Consider the following 23,502-nt stretch of genomic DNA (forward strand, 5'->3'; position numbering starts at 1 on the left):
AGTATATAGAGACTATATATCTTACAATTAACCCAAGGATGCTATGCTGTGAGGAAGCCAAGCCTCAAGAAGAGTCCATATAAAAGTAAGCACTCTAGTAAACAGTTCTGGTCATCAGTATAGGAGCTGGTTAAATAAAGTATGATATAGCCTCGCAACCTAAAACTATTGTGTAAGCCTACGTTTATTGAAATGAAAGTTGTCTACAATATATTAACCAGTTTTTAAAAGAATAGTATAATAACTTTTTGTTTAAAACAAAGTGTTATCCTTTAAATATATCCTCTTCTCCACTAGAATATAAACTTGATAAAGCAGAGATTTTTGTCTGTTTTCTACAAAGTTGTAGCCCCATTATCTAGAACAATACTTGGCATATATTACAGCATGAACAACAAGAATATACAGTGAAATGTTAAATGTTGTTTTCCCTGGGTGGCAGGATTATGTGGATAATTTCTTATCTCTATACCTTCATGAATTATCTGTTTTAATGATCACCTTTTACTTATTAATATACTCAGAAAAGAAATCATTTCCTCTTAAAAGATGTCAGCTTAAAACTCTTCATTAACATGTGATTAACAAACTGATTTCTTTTAAATATAGTTTAAAAGTGTTATATGTAGTCTTCTGAAAATATAATTCTATGCAAATTTTCTCAGGAAATTACTGTTTTTAAGCACCAAAATAAAGTGCCCACTCATTCATTCCCAACTGCAGGGTAATCAACAACATACCTGTTTGTTTTGCAGAGCTCGTTGGAAAAGTCGGAGAAATGCAGCCAAACTAAAACGGTACATGTTATTAATTTTGGATAAGTCAGAAATAATGAAGTACATCTTGCTGGCACTCTCAGCCAGAGGGAGATAGGCATCCCGCTCCTGTGAATTATTGAAGGAGAAAATGCCTTAGAATTGGAACAGCTTTACTGCCATCTACAGGCCACTATGCACATATCTAGGAACACTCTTACTGTGTAACTATACACATTCAACAACTAAAGATGAAGAATCACAGAATCTCATAACTAAAAGGAATAGTATAATCTAGTTTTTCTTCCTTATTTTTATGAAACTGAAGATCTTATATTATACCCTAAATACTTTCAGATGACAGATCTAGGAATAGTTTATGGATTGGGTTTAAAGAGCACTTGTACTAGGAATAAGAAAGTTAAGTGGACTGACACACGATTGTGATCAGAAAATAGATGTTGCAATTCACATTTCAGAAGATGACCAGTTAAGGTAATAAAAGAGGGCATGGCACAACCAGGATATACTAGCAGTAGCAAAAAAGTCTCAACTATGAAACTAGGATATAGGATTGGTACCAACAAGAACACCATTGAAGTAGAAGTGGAGAAGACGACTGTAACAGACGTCCACATAGGAATACTGAAGCACCTAGTATGGTTGAAATGTATACACAGGAAAAGCCATTAACCACAGAGGCTTGTATTGAGGCTGAAGGTAAAGGACAGCAGGAATGAGAGGATCGTAGGAATAAATGGCCTCAAGGTTCTGAATGGAACTCTTGAGAAGTTTCCTGTCTGATCCAAACACCAGGGTTATAAATATTTGTAAAATTATGTGTGTGACTTAATGTCTGCTAAGAAAAAGAAGGCACAGAAAGTTCAAAACCTTTTCGTAGAGAATGGCAGTCTCCACAACACCTGAAAAGTCTAACGCTGGTAGAGAACGTGGGGTGTTTCCAATTCAGTCCAATTATTTTACCTTCTCAGCCAAGATTAAACTTTGCAGATGTTATGTAACTATCATTCTGTACAAAAGGATTCTAGAAGAGCTCTTCCTAAGTGAAGAAAGTAATAATAAATAAGCTTAGAAGTTGAGCAACGACTAAAGAATAGGAAAGAAAATTTAGAAAGTGACTGAGGTGCATGAGAAAGATTTAAAGAGTATCAGTGAGGGTATTGGTCAGATTGGAACCTAGGAATTCACAGTGGTATTAACCTGCCTGGTTGTACAATTTTCTCCAGCAGCACTCAGTCACTAGAATGCAGGCAAGGAAAAGATGTTCAGATCTATAGGGTTGGAATTTTGCTGAAGGAAGAAGTATCAAAAGAATAAAATAAAAAGGTTGAATGCATTTGTAAGAAAATAGTTCAGATCATCACACTTTTTTGGGTCCAGAATAAGTCCAGAAGAAAATGTGTTTAATAGAAGAATAATTTTCAACCTTTGTCATTAATATATTAAACTTGTCTTAACATAAGAAAGTTCCAAATATGGTATAGACGTTCTCTAATGTTCATTTTCAATATGCAGCAGTACAAAATTATACCTCTACCTTAGATAAACATTATGCCAGAAAACAGTAGTACCCAGCAGTATACACTGACCAGCAAACCATATCCCTGATGCCCCAAATTTTAACTCTCTCTCTATAATAAGAATTAGGCCCAAAGCCCTCATATTTCTAAACAGCTTTTTTTTGGATATCATCTTTCCCCTGATGGTCTGAGGATAATTTAATAATGCTAATTCTATGATATAATGTAAATGTTTAAGGAAACATGATATAAAATCACAAATGAGGAAGTAATTACTTGATCAAGGGAAATTTGGAGTTTGTAAGATTCTTTAAGTGACTCTTGAATAAGTGCACTGCTTGCTTTTGTCTGATTCAAAGACTCAATCAAATCCTTATTTTCTAAAATATTGCCTTGAGATGTAGCAAGGGTCTGTAGGAAAAGAAAATAAAATAATATGAACATTATTATGCCTATAAAAATAATCAATAAAAAAGTCCATAATAACTATCATTTAGTCATGTTAATAGGAATTTACCTCATTTTAAAAGAATTTCAACATTTATAGTCTTCTTATATCAAACAATTTGGTAAATCATATGGTATTGTATCATTACTAAGCATTATATATGCATTAATTTTATTAATCTCATAAAACTAAGCAATACCTGGTAGCATAGAGTGACTGAATTTCATGTATTCTGCCTATCTTTTAATGCTTCTTAAAATTCTGAGCATATAAAAGATAATTAAATATTAGACATTATTAGCTAAAATTTAGCTAAAACTTGTTTGTCTCAAACATTGTTCCCTAAGATTCTATATTCCAAAAGATATTTACCTTTTTTCTGTTTGAATTTGACTTTGAGATTTATTTTTGCTCATAAAAGAAAAAAGTAATATAAAAAAGAATCCAGAATGATTATATTTTACCTCTAAAAGAGATTCTTCAAGTTTGGATAGCTGTATTTTCTTATCTTCTTCATGTTGTAATAATTTTGTTTTCTGTTCCTCTAAGTCAGGTTTCTCATGCTGAATGGTTAAAGCCAACAGCTTAAAATAAAAAAGACAATATTCTAGAGATAAGGGTAAAAAAAGGAAAAAAAATCTCCAACAGGCCATGTATTCTTACCAAATATTACACAGTATTACTACAGTATGTACCTCATTTGATTCTTTTAAGTAAAACATATGAGATACTTTCTCAATTATTTCTGCCTAAAAGGAGATAAAGGAACAATTAAATTGATCATTAAAATTTTAAATATTAGAAGAGCTTTAAGAAATTGCACTAAAATGTCAATATATAGTATTTAGTGCAAAACCTAGATTAAACATATCAAAATTAGGGAAAGCAGAATTTTACTTAAATGATAAATGATGTTAAGAAATGAAAAGATATCATAAAGTACTATATCATAAAAACGACTGAGAAATCACTTCCCACACATTAGATGGTGAAAATTAGAAGACAAGTAAGTGGTGGTGGGGAAATAGAGAAATTGGAATCTTCATATACCGTTTGCAGAAGTGGAAAATAGTGCAGACTATTGGAAAACAGTTTGTCAGTTCCTTCAAAATTTTGTTTAACTTTGTTTAAACAAAGCATATGACCCACTAAATCCACTAAAAAAAAGTGAATTGTATACTTTATGTGGGTAAATTGCATGTATATGAATTACAAAGCTATTTAAAAATACTACAACACATTTTTATATTTACACTTTAAAATAGGGAACGGCATTGACATAAAATGTCAAAATTTAATTCAAAACCCTGCTGTTTAAGGATCTTCACTCGTTCTTGCTAAAGTAACACCTAAATAGCCCATTTCAGTGATTACCATGGATATCTTTTAGAGAGAGCAACATTGTAAATTAATTCTGATAAATTTTAAGTAATTGATACATCATTTCAATTATAAGAAGTATCAGTTCAATCAAATAACATTGTTTATAGAAATCCATACTCTGAGTCATAGGGTAACAAAATCATGTAAGTCAAAAGAAGAATAATCTATTGCTAGATGAGTAAAAAAAGTGGTATTCAAAGAGTTAACAGTCATCATATCTTTAAAGAAGAAAAAACTGAGTGGGGATGTATATAAGAAAAAAGTCTAAGCATGAAAAATAAGTTTGAAATCCATGCAATAATTCTTAACTGTGATGACTATACACAGATAAACTGAATGGTGAGATGCATATGTTATAATAAGAAAAAAACTGGACTGAGAGTCAAAAACCCTCAACTGGCTGAATAGGTAAATTGATGCAATTTTCACAATTAAGCTTAAATTTTCACAACTAAAAAATAATGCAGCTGATCTTAATCTCTATGCTCCTGCCATTTCTCAAATTCTACCATCAATGATAGAAATCAACTTGAAAATTTGAGTTATATTAAAAGCAGTAGCAATTTGACAAATTAATCAACAAATGTACAAGTCTAATGATAAATGAAATAAGGTCAAATGCTTCATTTTAACTTATAAGAATCTTTCAAAATCATCAGTTTGAATATTAATTAATTTAACAAGATTGTTTTTTAATCAAAATATCTAATAAGTACCCAAAGCTAAAATTTCTAAGGTAAATTAGAATTGTCCATTTATACCTGTCCTCGTAATCCACTTCTTGTTGTTGTAAAGTTAACCTCAGTAACAATAGATGCCGCATCCGGTGGAATAAAAGGATTTGGGTTTCTTGTTGACAAAAAAAGGCGAAACTCTTCATTGTAGTCAATAATTTTGTCACCTATTTGTACCACATAACGTGGTCCTAATTAAAAAAAAATGGCACAATTAGCTGCTTTGACTATTCTCAATTTTACTACATTATATTTAAAAATATCATTTTCCAAAATAGTTTGCATTATAGATTTTCCAATAGAGTACATAGGACAGAAAAACTAAACTAACCAATATACTATTAATCAGAATGCTTAATTAATTGTCATTTATGCAAGCAATATTCATTAAGATGATCCTGGAGTATTGAATCGTCAAAAGTATATACTTATATTCAATATGGTAAATGTTTCATATTCTAGATCTTTCTGAAATAAATGGTTGATTATGGATCACAACAATAAAAACTCTCAAATAGACATTACTTTTTATCTCTGAATACATCAGTTAAAAAGAGTTTATTATTGCACTACTATTTAAGATGTAATACCGAAGACAAAAGAACTGGTATAAACCTAGAATTATCAATATAAGAGTAATTACAAAGATATTAACATCAAAAAAATAGTTACTGGGACTGTACACACAGGGTGATTCATAAAAGAAATTAAGAAAAAAATAAAGTTCTGATTTATTAAGAAGTATATTCTAAAATTTTTAAAAGGCGATATGAATAACAAAAAAATACAGGAATACAGAGAAATGTATCAACAATTATACTCATAAGATTTTAAACTGATAAATAAGAATTGATTTTTTAGGTATAAACATATATTGTTCAAGGGTATTTTTCAAAAGTTGAGAAAAACATCATAAGAATTTTTGAGAATCCCAGCATAGTTTTAATTTTTTAATTTAATAAAAAAAATAAGTTCAAGTAAAAACTGAACACTTGATGACAGAGGATATACAAATAAAAAAAAAACAATATAAAAAAAAGTTGACCTTTATTCAGTATCAGGAAAGTACAAATTTAAAATCACAGTGTAATACTCTGCACTAAGCAGAATGACTTGATTAAGCCTAAGCAGGATATATGCAACGAAAACCAATCCTACAGACATCATAGTTAAGCAGCTGAAAACCAACGATAACGGAAAATTTTTAAAGCATCCAGAGAAAATGACACATCATTTATAAAGGAGTAACAATAAAACCAACAGATAATTTCTCAGCAGAAATGCTGTAAGCCAGAAGACAATGGAACAAAACTGCCAACCCAGAGATCTAGACTAAGCCAAAAAAAATCTTTTAAAAATAAGAGGAAAAAAAGATGCTTTCAGACAAAAACTGGGAATTTTTCCAGAAAGACTTCAATAAATGAATACTAAAATAAATACTCTAGGCAGAAGAAAGATAATACAGATGGAATGAGAAGATAATGAAAATGGTGGGAGAATCTAATAACAGCAGAAAGGGGAAATGTATATAAATGTCGAATCAAAAACAACAATTATAAAAACATATACAGCATGACAATGCATTACAACAATAATGTAAAGGCAAGAGGGTTTATGTGGAGTTAAAGTACAGAACTGGGGAAGTAGCAAAATATTTATTTGTATTATTGTTAGTAAGACAACAATGCATATTGTTTTCTCTACAAAAACCATTAAAAGAATAATAAAAAATAACTGATCCAAAAGAGACAAAATACAAACAGGTCAGTTAATAAACTGCATCGTTTACTATATAAGGTGAATTGTATTAATTTGCATTAAAATACTAACATTTTCATAGTGAATAAAAATGCAAAACCAAACTATAGAAAAAGGGTGTGGCAAAATGGTGGAATAGGAAGGTGTGGAATTTAGGTCATCCTCTAAGGCAGCTTATAAATAGCCAGGAATTGTCTGGAACAATTGTTAGGGAGACTTCTGTGACCAGACACAAATTGCAGGCCAGTATGGAATGGGTACAAGAGCCAAGATCATAGCGCAGAATAGGGTCTCTAAAACTGTGGAGGCTGGCACCTGCCCCCCATTGGCACAGCAGGCTGTTTTGGAATCACTTCCCTATGGGAAAAGGAAGCAGTCTCTACTAGGAGCAATGGAAGGCAGCTGAACCAAGCTTCAATTTGTAGATTTATTAACAAATTTGGACAGCTGAAAACAAGCTCTGAACACATACCCAAAACAGAATAGATCCACACAGAATGACTCCAAGACAGTTACTAATCAGATTGTTAAAGGTCAAAGATAAAGAGAGAATTCTGAAAGCAGCAAGAGAAAAATTATCTATCCTATACAAGGGAAGCTTGCTAAGACTATGTGAGGATTTCTCAGCAGAAAACTTGGAGGCAAGAAGGTAGTGATACGACAAATCATAAGATACTGAAAGAGAAAATTCTACATTCAGCAAAACTATCCTTCAAACATGAGGGAGAGTTTAAAATATTTTCAGACAAATAGACACTGAGAAAGTTTGTGAACAAGAGAGCTGCTCTACAAGAAATACTAAAGTGAGCACTATATGCAGTTAGGAAAAGACAGAAGAGAGAGGTTTGGAGAAGAGCACAGAAATGAGGATTATTAGGAAGAGTTAAAAGAAAAAAAGATACAACATAAAATCTAAAAGACAAAATGGTACTGCCTTCACAGTAATAACATTAAATGTCAATGGATTAAACTCCCCAATCAAAACACATAGACAGGCAAAATGGATTTAAAAAACAGGACTCATTTATATGCTGTCTATAAGAGACTCACTTTAGAGACAAGGACAAAAATAGGTTGAAAGTAAAAGGTTGAAAAAGATATTTCATGCAAAGAACAACCAGAAAAGAGTATGGGTAACTAAATTAATATCAGACAAATTAGACTATTTGAAAATTGCATTTTAAAATAGACAGTATTTTAAAACTTCAATTTCTGTGTGAGACCAAAGAAAGATGTTATTTGGTACAAAATTTATATTTTCTGTAGCACACAATCTAATTTAATCTGTATGGTCAGTTGATTTAACAACATACTTATACGGCACCTAGAATAGGGAATGAGATCTTGTTATTCTGTACAGGTTAATATAATACCCCAATACATCCCAGAGTATCTTGTATATAAACGTTGAATTTAAAAACAATAATTATAACAGCAGAAAAGAAAAAACATATATTACAAAGTCCCCTTGAGGGACTGGGGAAAAATACAGAAATATTAAACTTCCTCAGCACATGAATTCCTGATATTCACATAAGAGTTAAGAACTTCCAATTTAATAAGTCAAGCTCTCCATCTTGCAGCTTGCCCTTATGAAACTTATGAAACAAAGGATAAGCTAACCCTACTTAAAATTATGCCTAAGATTCACCCCAAGAGAACCTTCTTTGTTACTTAGGTGGGGCCTCTCTTTCTAAGCCGACTCTGCAAATAAAACCACTACCCTCTCCCCTACATGGGATAAAGGGTGTAAGTCTCCCTGACAATGTAGGAAATGACCAGGGAGACTTACAGGGCCCTGGCATGATGGGATTCAGAATGCTTTCTTGACCAAAAAGGGGAAAAGAAATGAAACAAAATAAAGTTTCAGTGGTTAAGAGATTTCAAATAGAGTTGCAAAGCTATTCTGGAGGTTATTTTTGTGTATTATATATATATTCCTGTTTTTGTCTCTAGTGTATTAGAACAGCTAGAAGGAAATAAATGAGACTACAGAAATGCAAAGCAGCAGACCTGATTCTTAATGATGACTTTATAACATCATTTTAACATTTTAACATTCTTAAAAGCTGACTATATGTACAGCTTTTATCATGTGACCAGGTGATTGTGAAAACCTTGTGAATGACCTCACTCCCTTTACCCAATGTATAGCAGATGAGTTACAAAAAAAAAAAAAAGAAGAAGACAAAAAATAAATAAATAATGGTAGAGGGAAGATAGGGAGTATGGAATGTTCTGGGTATTCTTTTTTATTTTATTTTATTTTTGGAGTAGTCAAAAAGATCTAAAATTGATTGTGATAATGAATTGACAATTATATAGTGATACTTTGAAGCATTGATTGTATACCTTGGAAGGATTATATGGTATACGAATATATCTCAATAATAATGCATTTTACAAAAGTAACCAAATGAGTTATCTCCACACTCAAAAAACAAAAATAGGGTGCACGAGTAGTTCAGTGTTAGAATGCTCACCTTTCATGTGGGAGACCCGGGTTCCATTCCCAGACTAGGCACCACCCCCCTCAAATAAATAAATAACCCCCTCAGATAAATAAATAAATAATCCCCTCAGATAAATAAATAAATAAATAAATAAATAAATAAATAAATAACTTTATACTGCTTATGAGATTCACTTTAAAAATAAGAAAAACAGAAAGATTCAAAGTAAAAGAATAGAGAAGTATACCATGCTAACATTAACCAAAAAAAATGAGTGTAACTATTCTACTATTCTACTAAGGCTTAAAGTATTACTAGAGATAAAGAAGGGTATTTCATAATTATAAACAGAATAACCCAATAGAAGTAACAACAGAATAACAACACAATTTCAAATATATCGTAATATCAAAATATATAAAGCAAAAAACTTCAGAACTAAAAGAAAAACAAACTGAAAATCATAATGAAAATCTTTAAGATATTTCTCTCAGTATATAATAGAACAAACAGAAACAAAAACAAAATATATGGATCTGAACATCACAGTTAACAAACTTGAATTCATTGACCTGTAGGGAAAACTGAACCAAACAACAGCAAAATTCATACAATTTTCAAGTGTACATGGATCATTTCTGAAAATCAACCAAACGTTAGATCATAAAGACAGCTTCATCAGAATTTTAAAAATTAAAATTCAGAATAAATTCCCTGCCAATAATTGAGGTAGACTAGCTACAAATAACAAGAGACAAAAAAAAAATCTCCACCTCCTTAAAATTAAACAATACAATGCTAAGTAATTCATAACTCAAAGAATAAATCAAAATTTGTGACATGAAACTGAAGAATGGTGTAAAGGGAAATGCACAGATGTATATTAGGAAAAAAGAAAGAATGAATATTAATATTTTAAATTTTCAGTTCAAGAATCTAGAAAATAAAAGGCCAAATAAACCTAAAGGAAATAAGAGCAATAAAACCAATTAAAAATACAGTAGAGAAAATCAATGAAGCTAACAATTGGTATTTTGAAAAGATGAGTAAAACTGAGACATACCTAGCAAGATTGCTGAAGGAACCAAAAAGAAAAAATATAAATTCAGGAAAAAGGGAATATCATTACAAACCCAACAAACATGAAAAAGATAATAAAATATGATTAAAAGATACATTTGACAGAGTGACATCATTGACACGGTGATGTAAGACACTGCTGAATAATCCTCCACAGAGATTTAGAGAATAAAAAACAAATTCCACTTGTTTAGAACTCCAGAGGATGGTAGAGGCAGAAGAAAGACTCCACCAATGCTGAACTGAAGAAACAGAAAAATCTCAGGTAGGAGAATTCCTTTCCATATGCCAGTTGGTTCCCATTACCAGCCCCCTATCCCCCAATTTTTACTTGGTTCTTACAGCTTGGGAGTCACACAGAGGCAGCATGGCCTTGCTCCATCCCACCATGGACTGAGACTGTAGAGCATCTCAGAACAGGGAGTTACAACTCCACACATATTCAGGCACAGGGAACTAAGACCCATGAGACCCAAGCTGCTAAAGATTTCTGCATACAAAAGGATCCCCAGGGCAAAAATAAAACAAAACAAAACACAGAGAAAGAGAGAGACTGCCATAGAAAGAGAGACTGCCATAGAAATATAAGAAGTTAACTTTCAGAAAAACTGTTATGCCCTCACTCAATCCAGTGCCCCTTGGACACCTAAAGGTAAAACAGATTTTTGAGGTTGTCCACCTTTCTGAATTGACCCTGTCTTGTTTCTCAGGATGGGATACAATAACGGAAGAAATTGAAAACAGAAGTCTCACAGGAAAAAAAACGGGGGGCGTTGAGTTAAACTGAACTGCTGTGATACAGAATAGATCCCAGAAGTGAAAATTATAAGGACAAGGGGACAATGAGTAAGACAGAGAATTTAAACAAATTGTAGGAAATAGGGAGAAAAGTCTGCACAAAGCAAACAAAACATAGCAGGATTCGCAGAGAAGGAACAGAGAAAAGGAGGTTCTCTCCTTGAGGTGGAAGAATTGGAAAAAAAAAAAAAAGAAGCCCATTCTTAAAAACTGCACCACATATTCAGGGCAAGAACCACATGAAGAAAAGCTAAGAAAAACTGCAGTTAAACACAGGTTTATTGTAGATCTTCTACAATAAGGTCTACAATAATTTATACCAGCCATCAAAGAGCCTTGACACAAAGCCAATCAAAATAAAACCCCAGACAAAAGGGAGAAACAGAATTTCAATTAATTCATCAAGATAATCAGATGCCTAAACATCAGCAAAAAGTCACAAGCCATACAAGAAACAGGAAGATATGACTCAGTCAAGGGAACAAATTAAAACTTCAGAGGAGATTCAGAAGTTGGAACAACTGATCAAAGACGCTCAAACAAACTTCTTAAATCAATTCAAGGAGATGAAGGAAAATATGTATACAGAGATAAAAAGATATTAAGAAGACAATGTGTGATCATAAAGAAGAATTTGAAAGATAAAAAAGAAACATAAATTATGAGATAAAAGGTACCACTGTAGAGCTTAAATGTACACTAGAGGAAGACTTCCAAAGAAGATGTAGATTAGGAATCTGCAGTACTTAATCCCTCCCCCAAAACAGCTAGGGACAGGCAGAAACTATCTGAAACAACTGTTCTGGGGTTCTGTTGCCAGGGGAGCAATATATAGCATCCAAGGAAGAATGAGGCAAAGAGGCTGAGATGCTGTGTCAATAAACCGTGAGTAAAGCGCTCAGTAGCAGCTGCCAGTGGCCAACCTCCACTCTTTTATTTTTTTATGTATAAGACATTAATAAGTTTATTTTTTAGTGTGTACCACTTACACAGTAGAGTAGATGTCATTTACCAGTTGTTTTGAAAAAGTCATCTATAAACCTAGACTTTAATTTTTACCTTTAGATTAGTATATCATAATGTTGAAAAAGTTGGAATGTCCACCTCAGGTTGATGCCTATTTGTAAATATATTCTTAAATACGATGAAACATTTTTTTTTTTTACTGTTTTTCTTTTTTTTTTTTTTATTAAAAAAAGAATTAACAAAACAATTAGAAATCATTCCAATCTACATGTACAATCAGTAATTCTTAATAACATCACATAGTTGCATATTCATCATTTCTTAGTACATTTGCATCGATTTAGAAAAAGAAATAAAAAGACAACAGAATAAGAATTAAAACAATAATAGAAAGAAAAAAAACAAAAAAAAACAAAAACAAAAAACCTATACCTCACATGCAGCTTCATTCAGTGTTTTAACATAATTGCATTACAATTGGGTAGTATTGTGCTGTCCATTTCTGAGTTTTTATATCCAGTCCCGTTGTACAGTCTGTATCCCTTCATCTCCAATTATCCCTTCTCTTTTTTTTTTTTTTTTAATTAACGGAAAAAAAGAAATTAACCCAACATTTAGAGATCATACCATTCTACACATGCAATCATTAATTCTTAACATCATCACAGAGATGCATGATCATCATTTCTTAGTACATTTGCATTGGTTTAGAAGAACTAGCAACATAACCGAAAAAGATATAGAATGTTAATATAGAGAAAAAAATAAAAGTAATAATAGTAAAATCAAAACAAAACAAAACAAAACAAAACAAAAAACCTATAGCTCAGATGCAGCTTCATTCAGTGTTTTAACATGATTACTTTACAATTAGGTATTATTGTGCTGTCCATTTTTGAGTTTTTGTATCTAGTCCTGTTGCACAGTCTGTATCCCTTCAGCTTCAATTACCCATTGTCTTACTCTGTTTCTAACTCCTGCTGAACTCTGTTACCAATGACATATTTCAAGTTTATTCTCGAATGCCCGTTCACATCAGTGGGACCATACAGTATTTGTCCTTTAGTTTTTGGCTGGATTCACTCAGCATAATATTCTCTAGGTCCATCCATGTTATTACATGGTTCATAAGTTTATCTTGTCTTAAAGCTGCATAATATTCCATCGTATGTATATACCACAGTTTGTTTAGCCACTCTTCTGTTGATGGAGATTTTGGCTGTTTCCATCTCTTTGCAATTGTAAATAATGCTGCTATAAACATTGGTGTGCAAATGTCCGTTTGTGTCTTTGCCCTTAAGTCCTTTGAGTAGATACCTAGCAATGGTATTGCTGGGTCGTATGGCAATTCTATATTCAGCTTTTTGAGGAACCGCCAAACTGCCTTCCACAGTGGTTGCACCCTTTGACATTCCCACCAACAGTGGATAAGTGTGCCTCTTTCTCCGCATCCTCTCCACCACTTGTCATTTTCTGTTTTGTTGATAATGGCCATTCTGGTGGGTGTGAGATGATATCTCATTGTGGTTTTGATTTGCATTTCTCTAATGGCCAGGGACATTGAGCATCTCTTCATGTGCCTCTTGGCCATCCGTATTTCCTCTTCTGAGAGGTGTCTGTTCAAGTCTTTTTCCCATTTTGTAATTGGGTTGGCTGTCTTTTTGTTGTTGAGATGAACAATCTCTTTATAAATTCTGGATACTAGACCTTTATCTGATATATCATTTCCAAATATTGTCTCCCATTGTGAAGGCTGTCTTTCTACTTTCTTGATGAAGTTCTTTGATGCACAAAAGTGTTTAATTTTGAGGAGTTCCCATTTATTTATTTCCTTCTTCAGTGCTCTTGCTTTAGGTTTAAGGTCCATAAAACCACCTCCAGTTGTAAGATCCATAAGATATCTCCCTACATTTTCCTCTAACTGTTTTATGGTCTTAGACCTAATGTTTAGATCTTTGATCCATTTTGAGTTAACTTTTGTATAGGGTGTGAGAGATGGGTCTTCTTTCATTCTTTTGCATATGGATATCCAGTTCTCTAGGCACCATTTATTGAAGAGACTGCTCTGTCCCAGGTGAGTTGGCTTGACTGCCTTATCAAAGATCAAATGTCCATAGATGAGAGGGTCTATATCTGAGCACTCTATTCGATTCCATTGGTCGATATATCTATCTTTATGCCAATACCATGCTGTTTTGACCACTGTGGCTTCATAATATGCCTTAAAGTCAGGCAGCGCGAGACCTCCAGCTTCGTTTTTTTTCCTCAAGATGTTTTTAGCAATTCGGGGCACCCTGCCCTTCCAGATAAATTTGCTTATTGGTTTTTCTATTTCTGAAAAATAAGTTGTTGGGATTTTGATTGGTATTGCATTGAATCTGTAAATCAATTTAGGTAGGATTGACATCTTAACTATATTTAGTCTTCCAATCCATGAACACGGTATGCCCTTCCATCTATTTAGGTCTTCTGTGATTTCTTTTAGCAGTTTTTTGTAGTTTTCTTTATATAGGTTTTTTGTCTCTTTAGTTAAATTTATTCCTAGGTATTTTATTCTTTTAGTTGCAATTGTAAATGGGATTCGTTTCTTGATTTCCCCCTCAGCTTGTTCATTACTAGTGTATAGAAATGCTACAGATTTTTGAATGTTGATCTTGTAACCTGCTACTTTGCTGTACTCATTTATTAGCACTAGTACTTTTGTTGTGGATTTTTCCGGGTTTTCGACGTATAGTATCATATCGTCTGCAAACAGTGATAGTTTTACTTCTTCCTTTCCAATTTTGATGCCTTGTATTTCTTTTTCTTGTCTAATTGCTCTGGCTAGAACCTCCAACACAATGTTGAATAATAGTGGTGATAGTGGACATCCTTGTCTTGTTCCTGATCTTAGGGGGAAAGTTTTCCATTTTTCCCCATTGAGGATGATATTAGCTGTGGGTTTTTCATATATTCCCTCTATCATTTTAAGGAAGTTCCCTTGTATTCCTATCTTTTGAAGTGTTTTCAACAGGAAAGGATGTTGAATCTTGTCGAATGTCTTCTCTGCATCAATTGAGATGATCATGTGATTTTTCTGCTTTGATTTGTTGATATGGTGTATTACATTAATTGATTTTCTTATGTTGAACCATCCTTGCATACCTGGGATGAATCCTACTTGGTCATGATGTATAATTCTTTTAATGTGCTGTTGGATACGATTTGCTAGAATTTTATTGAGGATTTTTGCATCTGTATTCATTAGAGAGATTGGTCTGTAGTTTTCTTTTTTTGTAATATCTTTGCCTGGTTTTGGTATGAGGGTGATGTTGGCTTCATAGAATGAATTAGGTAGTTTTCCCTCCACTTCGATTTTTTTGAAGAGTTTGAAGAGAATTGGTACTAATTCTTTCTGGAACGTTTGGTAGAATTCACATGTGAAGCCATCTGGTCCTGGACTTTTCTTTTTAGGAAGCTTTTGAATGACTAATTCAATTTCTTTACTTGTGATTGGTTTGTTGAGGTCATCTATGTCTTCTTGAGTCAAAGTTGGTTGTTCATGTCTTTCCAGGAACCCGTCCATTTCCTCTAAATTGTTGTATTTATTAGCGTAAAGTTGTTCATAGTATCCTGTTATTACCTCCTTTATTTCTGTGAGGTCAGTAGTTATGTCTCCTCTTCCATTTCTGATCTTATTTATTTGCATCCTCTCTCTTCTTCTTTTTGTCAATCTTGCTAAGGGCCCATCAATCTTATTGATTTTCTCATAGAACCAACTTCTGGCCTTATTGATTTTCTCTATTGTTTTCATGTTTTCAATTTCATTTATTTCTGCTCTAATCTTTGTTATTTCTTTCCTTTTGCTTGCTTTGGGGTTAGCTTGCTGTTCTTTCTCCAGTTCTTCCAAATGGATAGTTAATTCCTGAATTTTTGCCTTTTCTTCTTTTCTGATATAGGCATTTAGAGCAATAAATTTCCCTCTTAGCACTGCCTTTGCTGCGTCCCATAAGTTTTGATATGTTGTGTTTTCATTTTCATTCACCTCGAGGTATTTGCTAATTTCTCTTGCAATTTCTTCTTTGACCCAGTCGTTGTTTAGGAGTGTGTTGTTGAGCCTCCACGTATTTGTGAATTTTCTGGCACTCTGCCTATTATTGATTTCCAACATCATTCCTTTATGGTCCGAGAAAGTGTTGTGTAAGATTTCAATCTTTTTAAATTTGTTAAGACTTGCTTTGTGACCCAGCATATGGTCTATCTTTGAGAATGATCCATGAGCACTTGAGAAAAAGGTGTATCCTGCTGTTGTGGGATGTAATGTCCTATAAATATCTGTTAAGTCTAGTTCATTTATAGTAATATTCAGATTCTCTATTTCTTTGTTGATCCTCTGTCTAGATGTTCTGTCCATTGATGAGAGTGGTGAGTTGAAGTCTCCAACTATTATGGTATATGAGTCTATTTCCCTTTTCAGTGTTTGCAGTATATTCCTCACGTATTTTGGGGCATTCTGATTCGGTGCGTAAATATTTATGATTGCTATGTCTTCTTGTTTAATTGTTCCTTTTATTAGTATATAGTGTCCTTCTTTGTCTCTTTTAACTGTTTTACATTTGAAGTCTAATTTGTTGGATATTAGTATAGCCACTCCTGCTCTTTTCTGGTTGTTATTTGCATGAAATATCTTTTCCCAACCTTTCACTTTCAACTTATGTTTATCTTTGGGTCTAAGATGTGTTTCCTGTAGACAGCATATAGAAGGATCCTGTTTTTTAATCCATTCTGCCAATCTATGTCTTTTGATTGGGGAATTCAGTCCATTGACATTTAGTGTTATTACTGTTTGGATAATATTTTCCTCTACCATTTTGCCTTTTGTATTATATATATCATATCTGATTTTCCTTCTTTCTACACTCTTTTCCATATCTCTCTCTTCTGTCTTTTTGTATCTGACTCTAGTGCTCCCTTTAGTATTTCTTGCAGAGCTGGTCTCTTGGTCACAAATTCTTTCAGTGACTTTTTGTCTGAGAATGTTTTAATTTCTCCCTCATTTTTGAAGGATAATTTTGCTGGATATAGGAGTCTTGGTTGGCAGTTTTTCTCTTTTAGTATTTTAAATATATCATCCCACTGTCTTCTAGCTTCCATGGTTTCTGCTGAGAAATCTACACAAAGTCTTATTGGGTTTCCCTTGTATGTAATGGATTGTTTTTCTCTTGCTGCTTTCATGATCTTCTCTTTCTCTTTGACCTCTGACATTCTAACTAGTAAGTGTCTTGGAGAATGCCTATTTGGGTCTAATCTCTTTGGGGTGCGCTGCACTTCTTGGATCTGTAATTTTAGGTCTTTCATAAGAGTTGGGAAATTTTCAGTGATAATTTCTTCCATTAGTTTTTCTCCTCCTTTTCCCTTCTCTTCTCCTTCTGGGACACCCACAACACGTATATTTGTGCGGTTCATATTGTCCTTGAGTTCCCTGATACCCTGTTCAAATTTTTCCATTCTTTTCCCTATAGTTTCTGTTTCTTTTTGGAATTCAGATGTTCCATCCTCCAAATCACTAATTCTATCTTCTGTCTCTAAATCTATCATTGTAGCTATCCATTATTTTTTCTATGTTTGCTACTTTATCCTTCACTTCCATAAGGTCTGCGATTTGTTTTTTCAGTTTTTCTATTTCTTCTTTATGTTCAGCCCATGTCCTCTTCATGTCCTCCCTCAATTTATCGATTTCATTTTTGAAGAGGTTTTCCATTTCTGTTCATATATTCAGCATTAGTTGTCTCAGCTCTTGTGTCTCATTTGAGCTATTGGTTTGTTCCTTTGACTGAGCCATATTCTCAATCTTTTGAGCGTGGACAGTTATCTTCTGCTGCTGGCGTCTGGGCATTTATTCAGATTTCTCTTGGTGTTGGACCCAGCAAGGCTGTAATATTTTTCTGTGAAATCTCTGGGTTCTGTTTTTCTTATCCTGCCCAGTAGGTGGCGCTCGTGGCACACGTTTGTCTGCGGGTCCCACCAGTAAAAGGTGCTGTGGGACCTTAAACTTTGGAAAACTCTCGCCGTCCTGGGGGTTCGCTAGCCGAAGCGGCTTGAGCCGGCCCGGGGTCCGAACGCAGGGAGGGTTGCTGGTCGCCGCAGCCAGGGAAAGAGCCCGTCCGAATTTCCTAGTCGGCCCTGGGCAACAAGCGTGGCGGGAGGGCGCCAGCGGCAGCGGCCCGCCCGAGAGAGTGCACGTTCCCCGGGAGTCACGGGGTCACCGTTCTCCGCAGCCTGGGGGTTTCCGATCCAATTCTCTCAGTTGGTCCGGGGGCTGCGCGTGGTGTGGGCGCCAGCCGCCTTGGTTTCAGGGGACCACCTCTCCAATTCTCCCAGCCGGCCCGGGAAGGGGGAAGGGAGTAACTCCGGCCGCTTGCCACCCCGCCCGGTAAGGCCCGCGCGCCTCGGCGATCTCACCCGAGCTGCTTCTCTCAGCCAGCCAGCTGTTCCAGGATGGGGTACGCTGTCTTTTTTATCTCTGTTGTGGCTTTGGGCGCTTTCTGTATCATTTCTACTCCCCTAGTAGGTGTCCTGGAGAAGAAACTAAGATCCGCGCGTCTTACTAAGCCGCCATCTTCCCGATGAAACATTTTTATAGTTACTATTTTATTTGTCTCATTCTTTCCTTCCTGCTTCTAATTAGGTTATAATAAGCTCGCTGAGAGAAGGAAAGGGATCATGTCTTAATTCCTCTTGTGTATGGCATACAATAAATGTCTGCTAACTTGTATTTAAATAATGGAATAATCTTTCCCCCACTGAAGCTAACTTTCAGAAAACCTAGATTGCTTTTTTTTACCTCCCTATTATTTATTTATTTTTAATCCATGTTTTACTCATCTGTCCATAAGGTAGATAAAAGAAGCATCAGACACAAGATTTTCACAATCACACAGTCACATTGCAAAAGCTATATCATTATACAATCATCTTCAAGAAACATGGCTACTGGAACACAGCTGTACATATTCAGGCAGTTCCCTTCAGCCTCTCTGTTACGCCTTAACTAAAAAGGTGATATCTATTTAATGCATAAGAATAACCTCCAGGATAACCTCTCGACTCTGTTTGGAATCTCTCAGCCATTGACACTTTATTTTGTCTCATTTCTCTCTTCCACTTTCAGTCGAGAAGCTTTTCTCAATCCCTTGGTGCTGAGTCCCAGCTCATTCTAGGATTTCTGTCCCACGTTGCCAGCAACTTCCACTCTTGAGGCTAGACAAGTCAGGTCCAGTTCCTGTCTGGTGGCTGCGGATAGAGAGAGATGTAGAAGCCCTTTTCCCCAAGAATAAGGGGTTGGAGATGGTGAGGGCACGACCAAGTACTGATCATGGATTTTGATAGGAAAATCATGATTTCTGGGTCTCAGCTTTGAGCTGAGGTTTTAGCCTGACCCAGAGAGGGATCACCTAGGCAATCATTTCCATTCCCCTGATAGGGGCAATAACAGAGGAAACTCAAAGGCACAGGGCTGCCTTAAGGCTGCAGGTTAAAATTGTTGAAGAGCACAAGCTGCTGGGCAAGCCTGGAAAGTGCACCTTCAGGGAGCCATCAAATAGTCTTACTGGCATTTTCCCTGACCCTTTCCCCAGGGTTCTCTGAAACTTATCTGTGCCCCCTTTGTGGGTCCATGGCCCTAATTTGGCTGCGAAATACTTATTTGTGAAAGTCCTCTCAGGGTAACCCATCTCCCAAATTTGACCTCCAGGCAAAAGCAACTAGAGGCAACTAAAGAAGAGTAAAAACAACAATAGTGGGAAAACAAAAACAAAGAGAACAGATCAAGCTTCCCAGAGAAGGGACAAAGGAAAAGAAGTTTTCTCCTGGGGGTGAAACAATTGCACAAATAGTACATCTTAAAAACTGTACCATAGGCCTCTCACTGCTCACCTCACTTTTCTTGTGAGAGTGCCCACATGCACATCTCACATGCATTCTCAATAAACTTTCTATCTACTTAGACTGCGCTGTGCCCCTGAATTCTTTCTTGCAGCATGGCCAAGAACGTATTAAGCCAAATCTGGAAACATATTTTGGCAAGCCAGCTAGGAGACACTTCTCTCTAGCGGTTTGAACTGGTAAGTTATGGTTATTAACCAGGAGGCCTAGCCATGTGTTTTCACTTTTTCTTCTCACTTGGCTCACTGATAAACTCTCCTATATCTTCACGCAACTTGTGTGTCTCTAGGAATCTAGGGGCTCTGATCTGGCCTCACCAGGACATAAACTCAGTCAACTCAGAGTCTCTGGCTACCTTCTCAGAGGTGGCAGAAGCCCATATCTATGCCATGCAAATACAAGGAGACTCAGAGCAGCAGTTGATACCACCCTTGAGACCCGATTGAAGCCTTCTTCCCACGTCCAGCAGGAGTCAACTGGAAGCCAAATCAAGTCCCCCTGTTTGTCTCTCACTCTCGCCTCAGTTTTCTGAAACTTCCCCCACTTTCTCCTTTCCTCCCCTCTGGGGACTACCTCTTGATCCTTACCTGCATAAGAAGATATCCTTGCCCCTAAGACCCTTCCTCCTGCTAGATCTGTTCCTCTTTTCATGTCTTCAACAGAGGTCTTCTACCCTTCCTCTATAAGTTTCCTTTTCTCTTCTGTCTGGCTCTCAATGCCTTCTGAGACATTCCATCTTTTGTAACACAGGATTCTGGACTAAGGATTCTTGTACCAAACAAAGTGTTCTCTTTATCATTCTATGGAGTCATCTAAGGTTTATGCCCATGGGAACTCGGTACTTTCTAACGGGAATATTTCCCCTCTAGGCCTTGATCACTTATATTGAGACCCATTGTGGCCAAATATAAAGTTTCCCTTCTAGAGCATGCTTGCTTTTTAGACCTCAGGAAACAGGAAACTTAGGAGGACAAAAGTATTTCTAGGAGCATTGTTCTAGACTTCTCTCAGGTGCATCAAGTACCCCAACCTTGGGAGTGTAGGTCTAAACATATCCCAGAAGGGATGTCCCAGGGATACCCAATGATTTTACTTCCCATCCCCAAGAGATTGGGCTGCAGAAAGGCAGTATAGGGTTTGAGTCACCTACTCCTTGAGAGCATTGCCCTGGAATTCTTCCAGGCAAGTCCCAACTTTGGAAACCCCCAGAAGTGTAGGTCCAGACATCTCTCAAGAAAGGTGTCCTGGGGATACCCAGAGACTATACATCCCATGTTTCCAAGAGATTGGGTTAGAAGAGAGGGAAATGCCCAGCTTTCATGAGTGTTGAGATGTGACACGGTCACTGTGGAGCTACTGAGGCTCATTTATTTCCCTTTCCAGAGAAAATGGAAAATACCAACAATCAATATCAGCTTAAAGATGGAGAAGCATAGTCCTCCAATGGGACTCTCAACCTCAATATCATCCTCCAGTCTGTAAAAGACAGAGAAAGTAATCAGAAATTCCCTATGCCCAAATATTTATAGCCTTCTATCAAGACAAGGACCTAAGAGGGACTTTTCAGTTTTGTTATGCCCATGTCCCTATTTACATTAATAGATCTTCTTAATGATCCCTTTTTAAAACTTGTTTGCTAAAATCATGAGAAAATGTATCACCAAGCCAGTTAACTGTAATAAGCTAAGGGAGGTCACCCAGGAAAAAGAGGAAAACCCAACCATATTCCAGGGGAGGTTAGCAGAAGCTCTTAAAAAGTATATTAATGTAAGTCTGCATTCCTGAGAAGGTCAGATTTTGCTGGGCACCAATTTCATCATCTAGTTTGCCCATGACATTCGGGGAAAGCTGTATAAGCTCTCCATGGGCCTGCAGGTTTGCACTAATGACCCTATTAAAAGTGCTTTTTCTGTCTTTAACAATAAAGACATGTCTGTTGAAACTTGTCTTTGGGGAGGAGAGGAAGAAGGGGAGGGGGAGGGGAAGGGAGAGGGGGGCGGGAGGGGACTGGGAGGGGGAAGGGGAGGAGGACAAGGCAATGAGAGGTAAGTGAAAGACCAGAGGAGAGCCTTAGCTTACTGCAGCCCCTGTTAAAAGCACCTTGTCTCCTTGAGGTCTTCCCAGTCCACTCAGACTTGCCTAGTTATGGGAGTTGAAGGCAGGGCCTTCCTTACCCTTCACTTTTGTAGGCTTGTAGACATTCTGGTATCCCATCAATTTCTCATTGCCCCTGAATGTCTCACCCCCCTTCTAGAGAAAGATATTCTTCACTCCCTGGGGCCACCTTAAGACTTGTAAAACTGGCTGTGATTACCCTTATTTGCCCTGAGGCCCCTACTAGATTGAGGCCTTTCAGCATCCCAAGGGAGATCCTTGAGGAAATAAACCCATCTGTATGGGATGAATCCCAATGCGAGCCTACCCAGTAGACCCTGTCTGCATTCTGGTTCTCAGTTCTGAATCTTAAAAATGTACTTTTGTATTCCCTCTTCACCCTGACTCTCAATATCTATTTGCTTTTCAATGGTGCGGACTGAACAAAAGGATTCCCGCCCTGCTCATTTAGACAGTGCTAAATGAGCCCCAAGGGGTTCAAAATAATACTATCTTTATGAATGTCTTAGCAGCAGAACTTACTGACCTCCTTCAGAGCACAGTTTTGTCATTCCAATTATGCCAGCAAATTTTGTCTGTTATAGTCATTGCTGACTATGAGCCTGAATGGATATGGAAAATTGCAGAAGGTTTGAGAAAGTGAATTTTGCTGACTCCAAGCCCTAGATGGACAAGGAAAGTTGTGGAGGGTTTCAGAAAGTGAATTTTGCTTGTAGTCATTGCTGACTACAAGCTCTAGATGGATACAGAAAATTGTGGAAGGATTGAGAAAATGAACTTTGTTAAAATAATGTAGATTGCTGATGTACTAAATGAAAAGTTCTTAACCATCTAAGTACTCTGTCTAGAAACAAAGATTGTTAATAACATCCTTGTTGATGTTTATGTCAATGTTCTCATCCTCTATTTCAAGAAACAAGTCTTGTCACTCCTAAAGGAAAACTATTAAAAAGGATTTGTTGTTTTACCTTGTAAAAGTGAAGTACTAAAATAATTTAACATTTTACATTGGAAGTGTTTAAGTATTATTACAATTATTTTAAAAATTTTCTATTTGTTAGCTAAATTTGCATGGGTGAAATACTATTCATATATTTAGAGATTGTTTAAAATTCCTAAAAACTTGACAATGTTCTCATAGTCCATGTTATATCATGATACTGATTTGTATGATATTAAATAATAGTATAATGTTGCCAGTCATAGTTTTAGTTACAGATCATGAGAATAACCTAATTCACCTTTATTTGTCATGGAACCTAGAAAAAAAAATTTTTAACCAGAAAATAAAAATATTTGAAAAGTCCCTTAAGAAACTAGAGAAAAATATAAAACTATTAAATTTATCCACCGGGGGAATTCTTGCTATTCTGTAAAGCAACAGTAGCTCCCAATTTAATTAGACAAGCCCTATGATCTTGAGGCTTGTCCTTAAGAAACTTATTTCTGTAATGGAAAAGCTAAACCCACGTATAATTAATGCCTAGAGTCACCCCCAAAGAGCCTCTTGTTGCTCAAATGTAGTCTCATTCTCTCTCTAAACCAAAA

General features: G+C 35.6%; 1 protein-coding gene across 2 annotated transcripts in view; it reads right to left on the reverse strand.

The window, feature by feature from the left end:
• The window catches only part of DYNC2H1 (dynein cytoplasmic 2 heavy chain 1), a 522,264-nt gene that overhangs the window by 252,988 nt on the left and 245,774 nt on the right, over positions 1-23,502 (reverse strand). For both annotated transcript variants that reach the window (XM_077113112.1, XM_077113111.1), the window contains exons 66-69: positions 4,889-5,052; positions 3,209-3,328; positions 2,573-2,707; positions 741-884 (exon numbers count right to left, since the gene is read on the reverse strand). In XM_077113112.1, coding sequence (XP_076969227.1) covers positions 741-884; positions 2,573-2,707; positions 3,209-3,328; positions 4,889-5,052 — 563 coding nt within the window. The remainder of the gene's footprint in view (positions 1-740; positions 885-2,572; positions 2,708-3,208; positions 3,329-4,888; positions 5,053-23,502) is intronic.

The sequence above is a fragment of the Tamandua tetradactyla genome, chromosome 8, assembly GCF_023851605.1.
Source record: "Tamandua tetradactyla isolate mTamTet1 chromosome 8, mTamTet1.pri, whole genome shotgun sequence".
NCBI classification, from domain to species: Eukaryota; Metazoa; Chordata; class Mammalia; order Pilosa; family Myrmecophagidae; genus Tamandua; species Tamandua tetradactyla.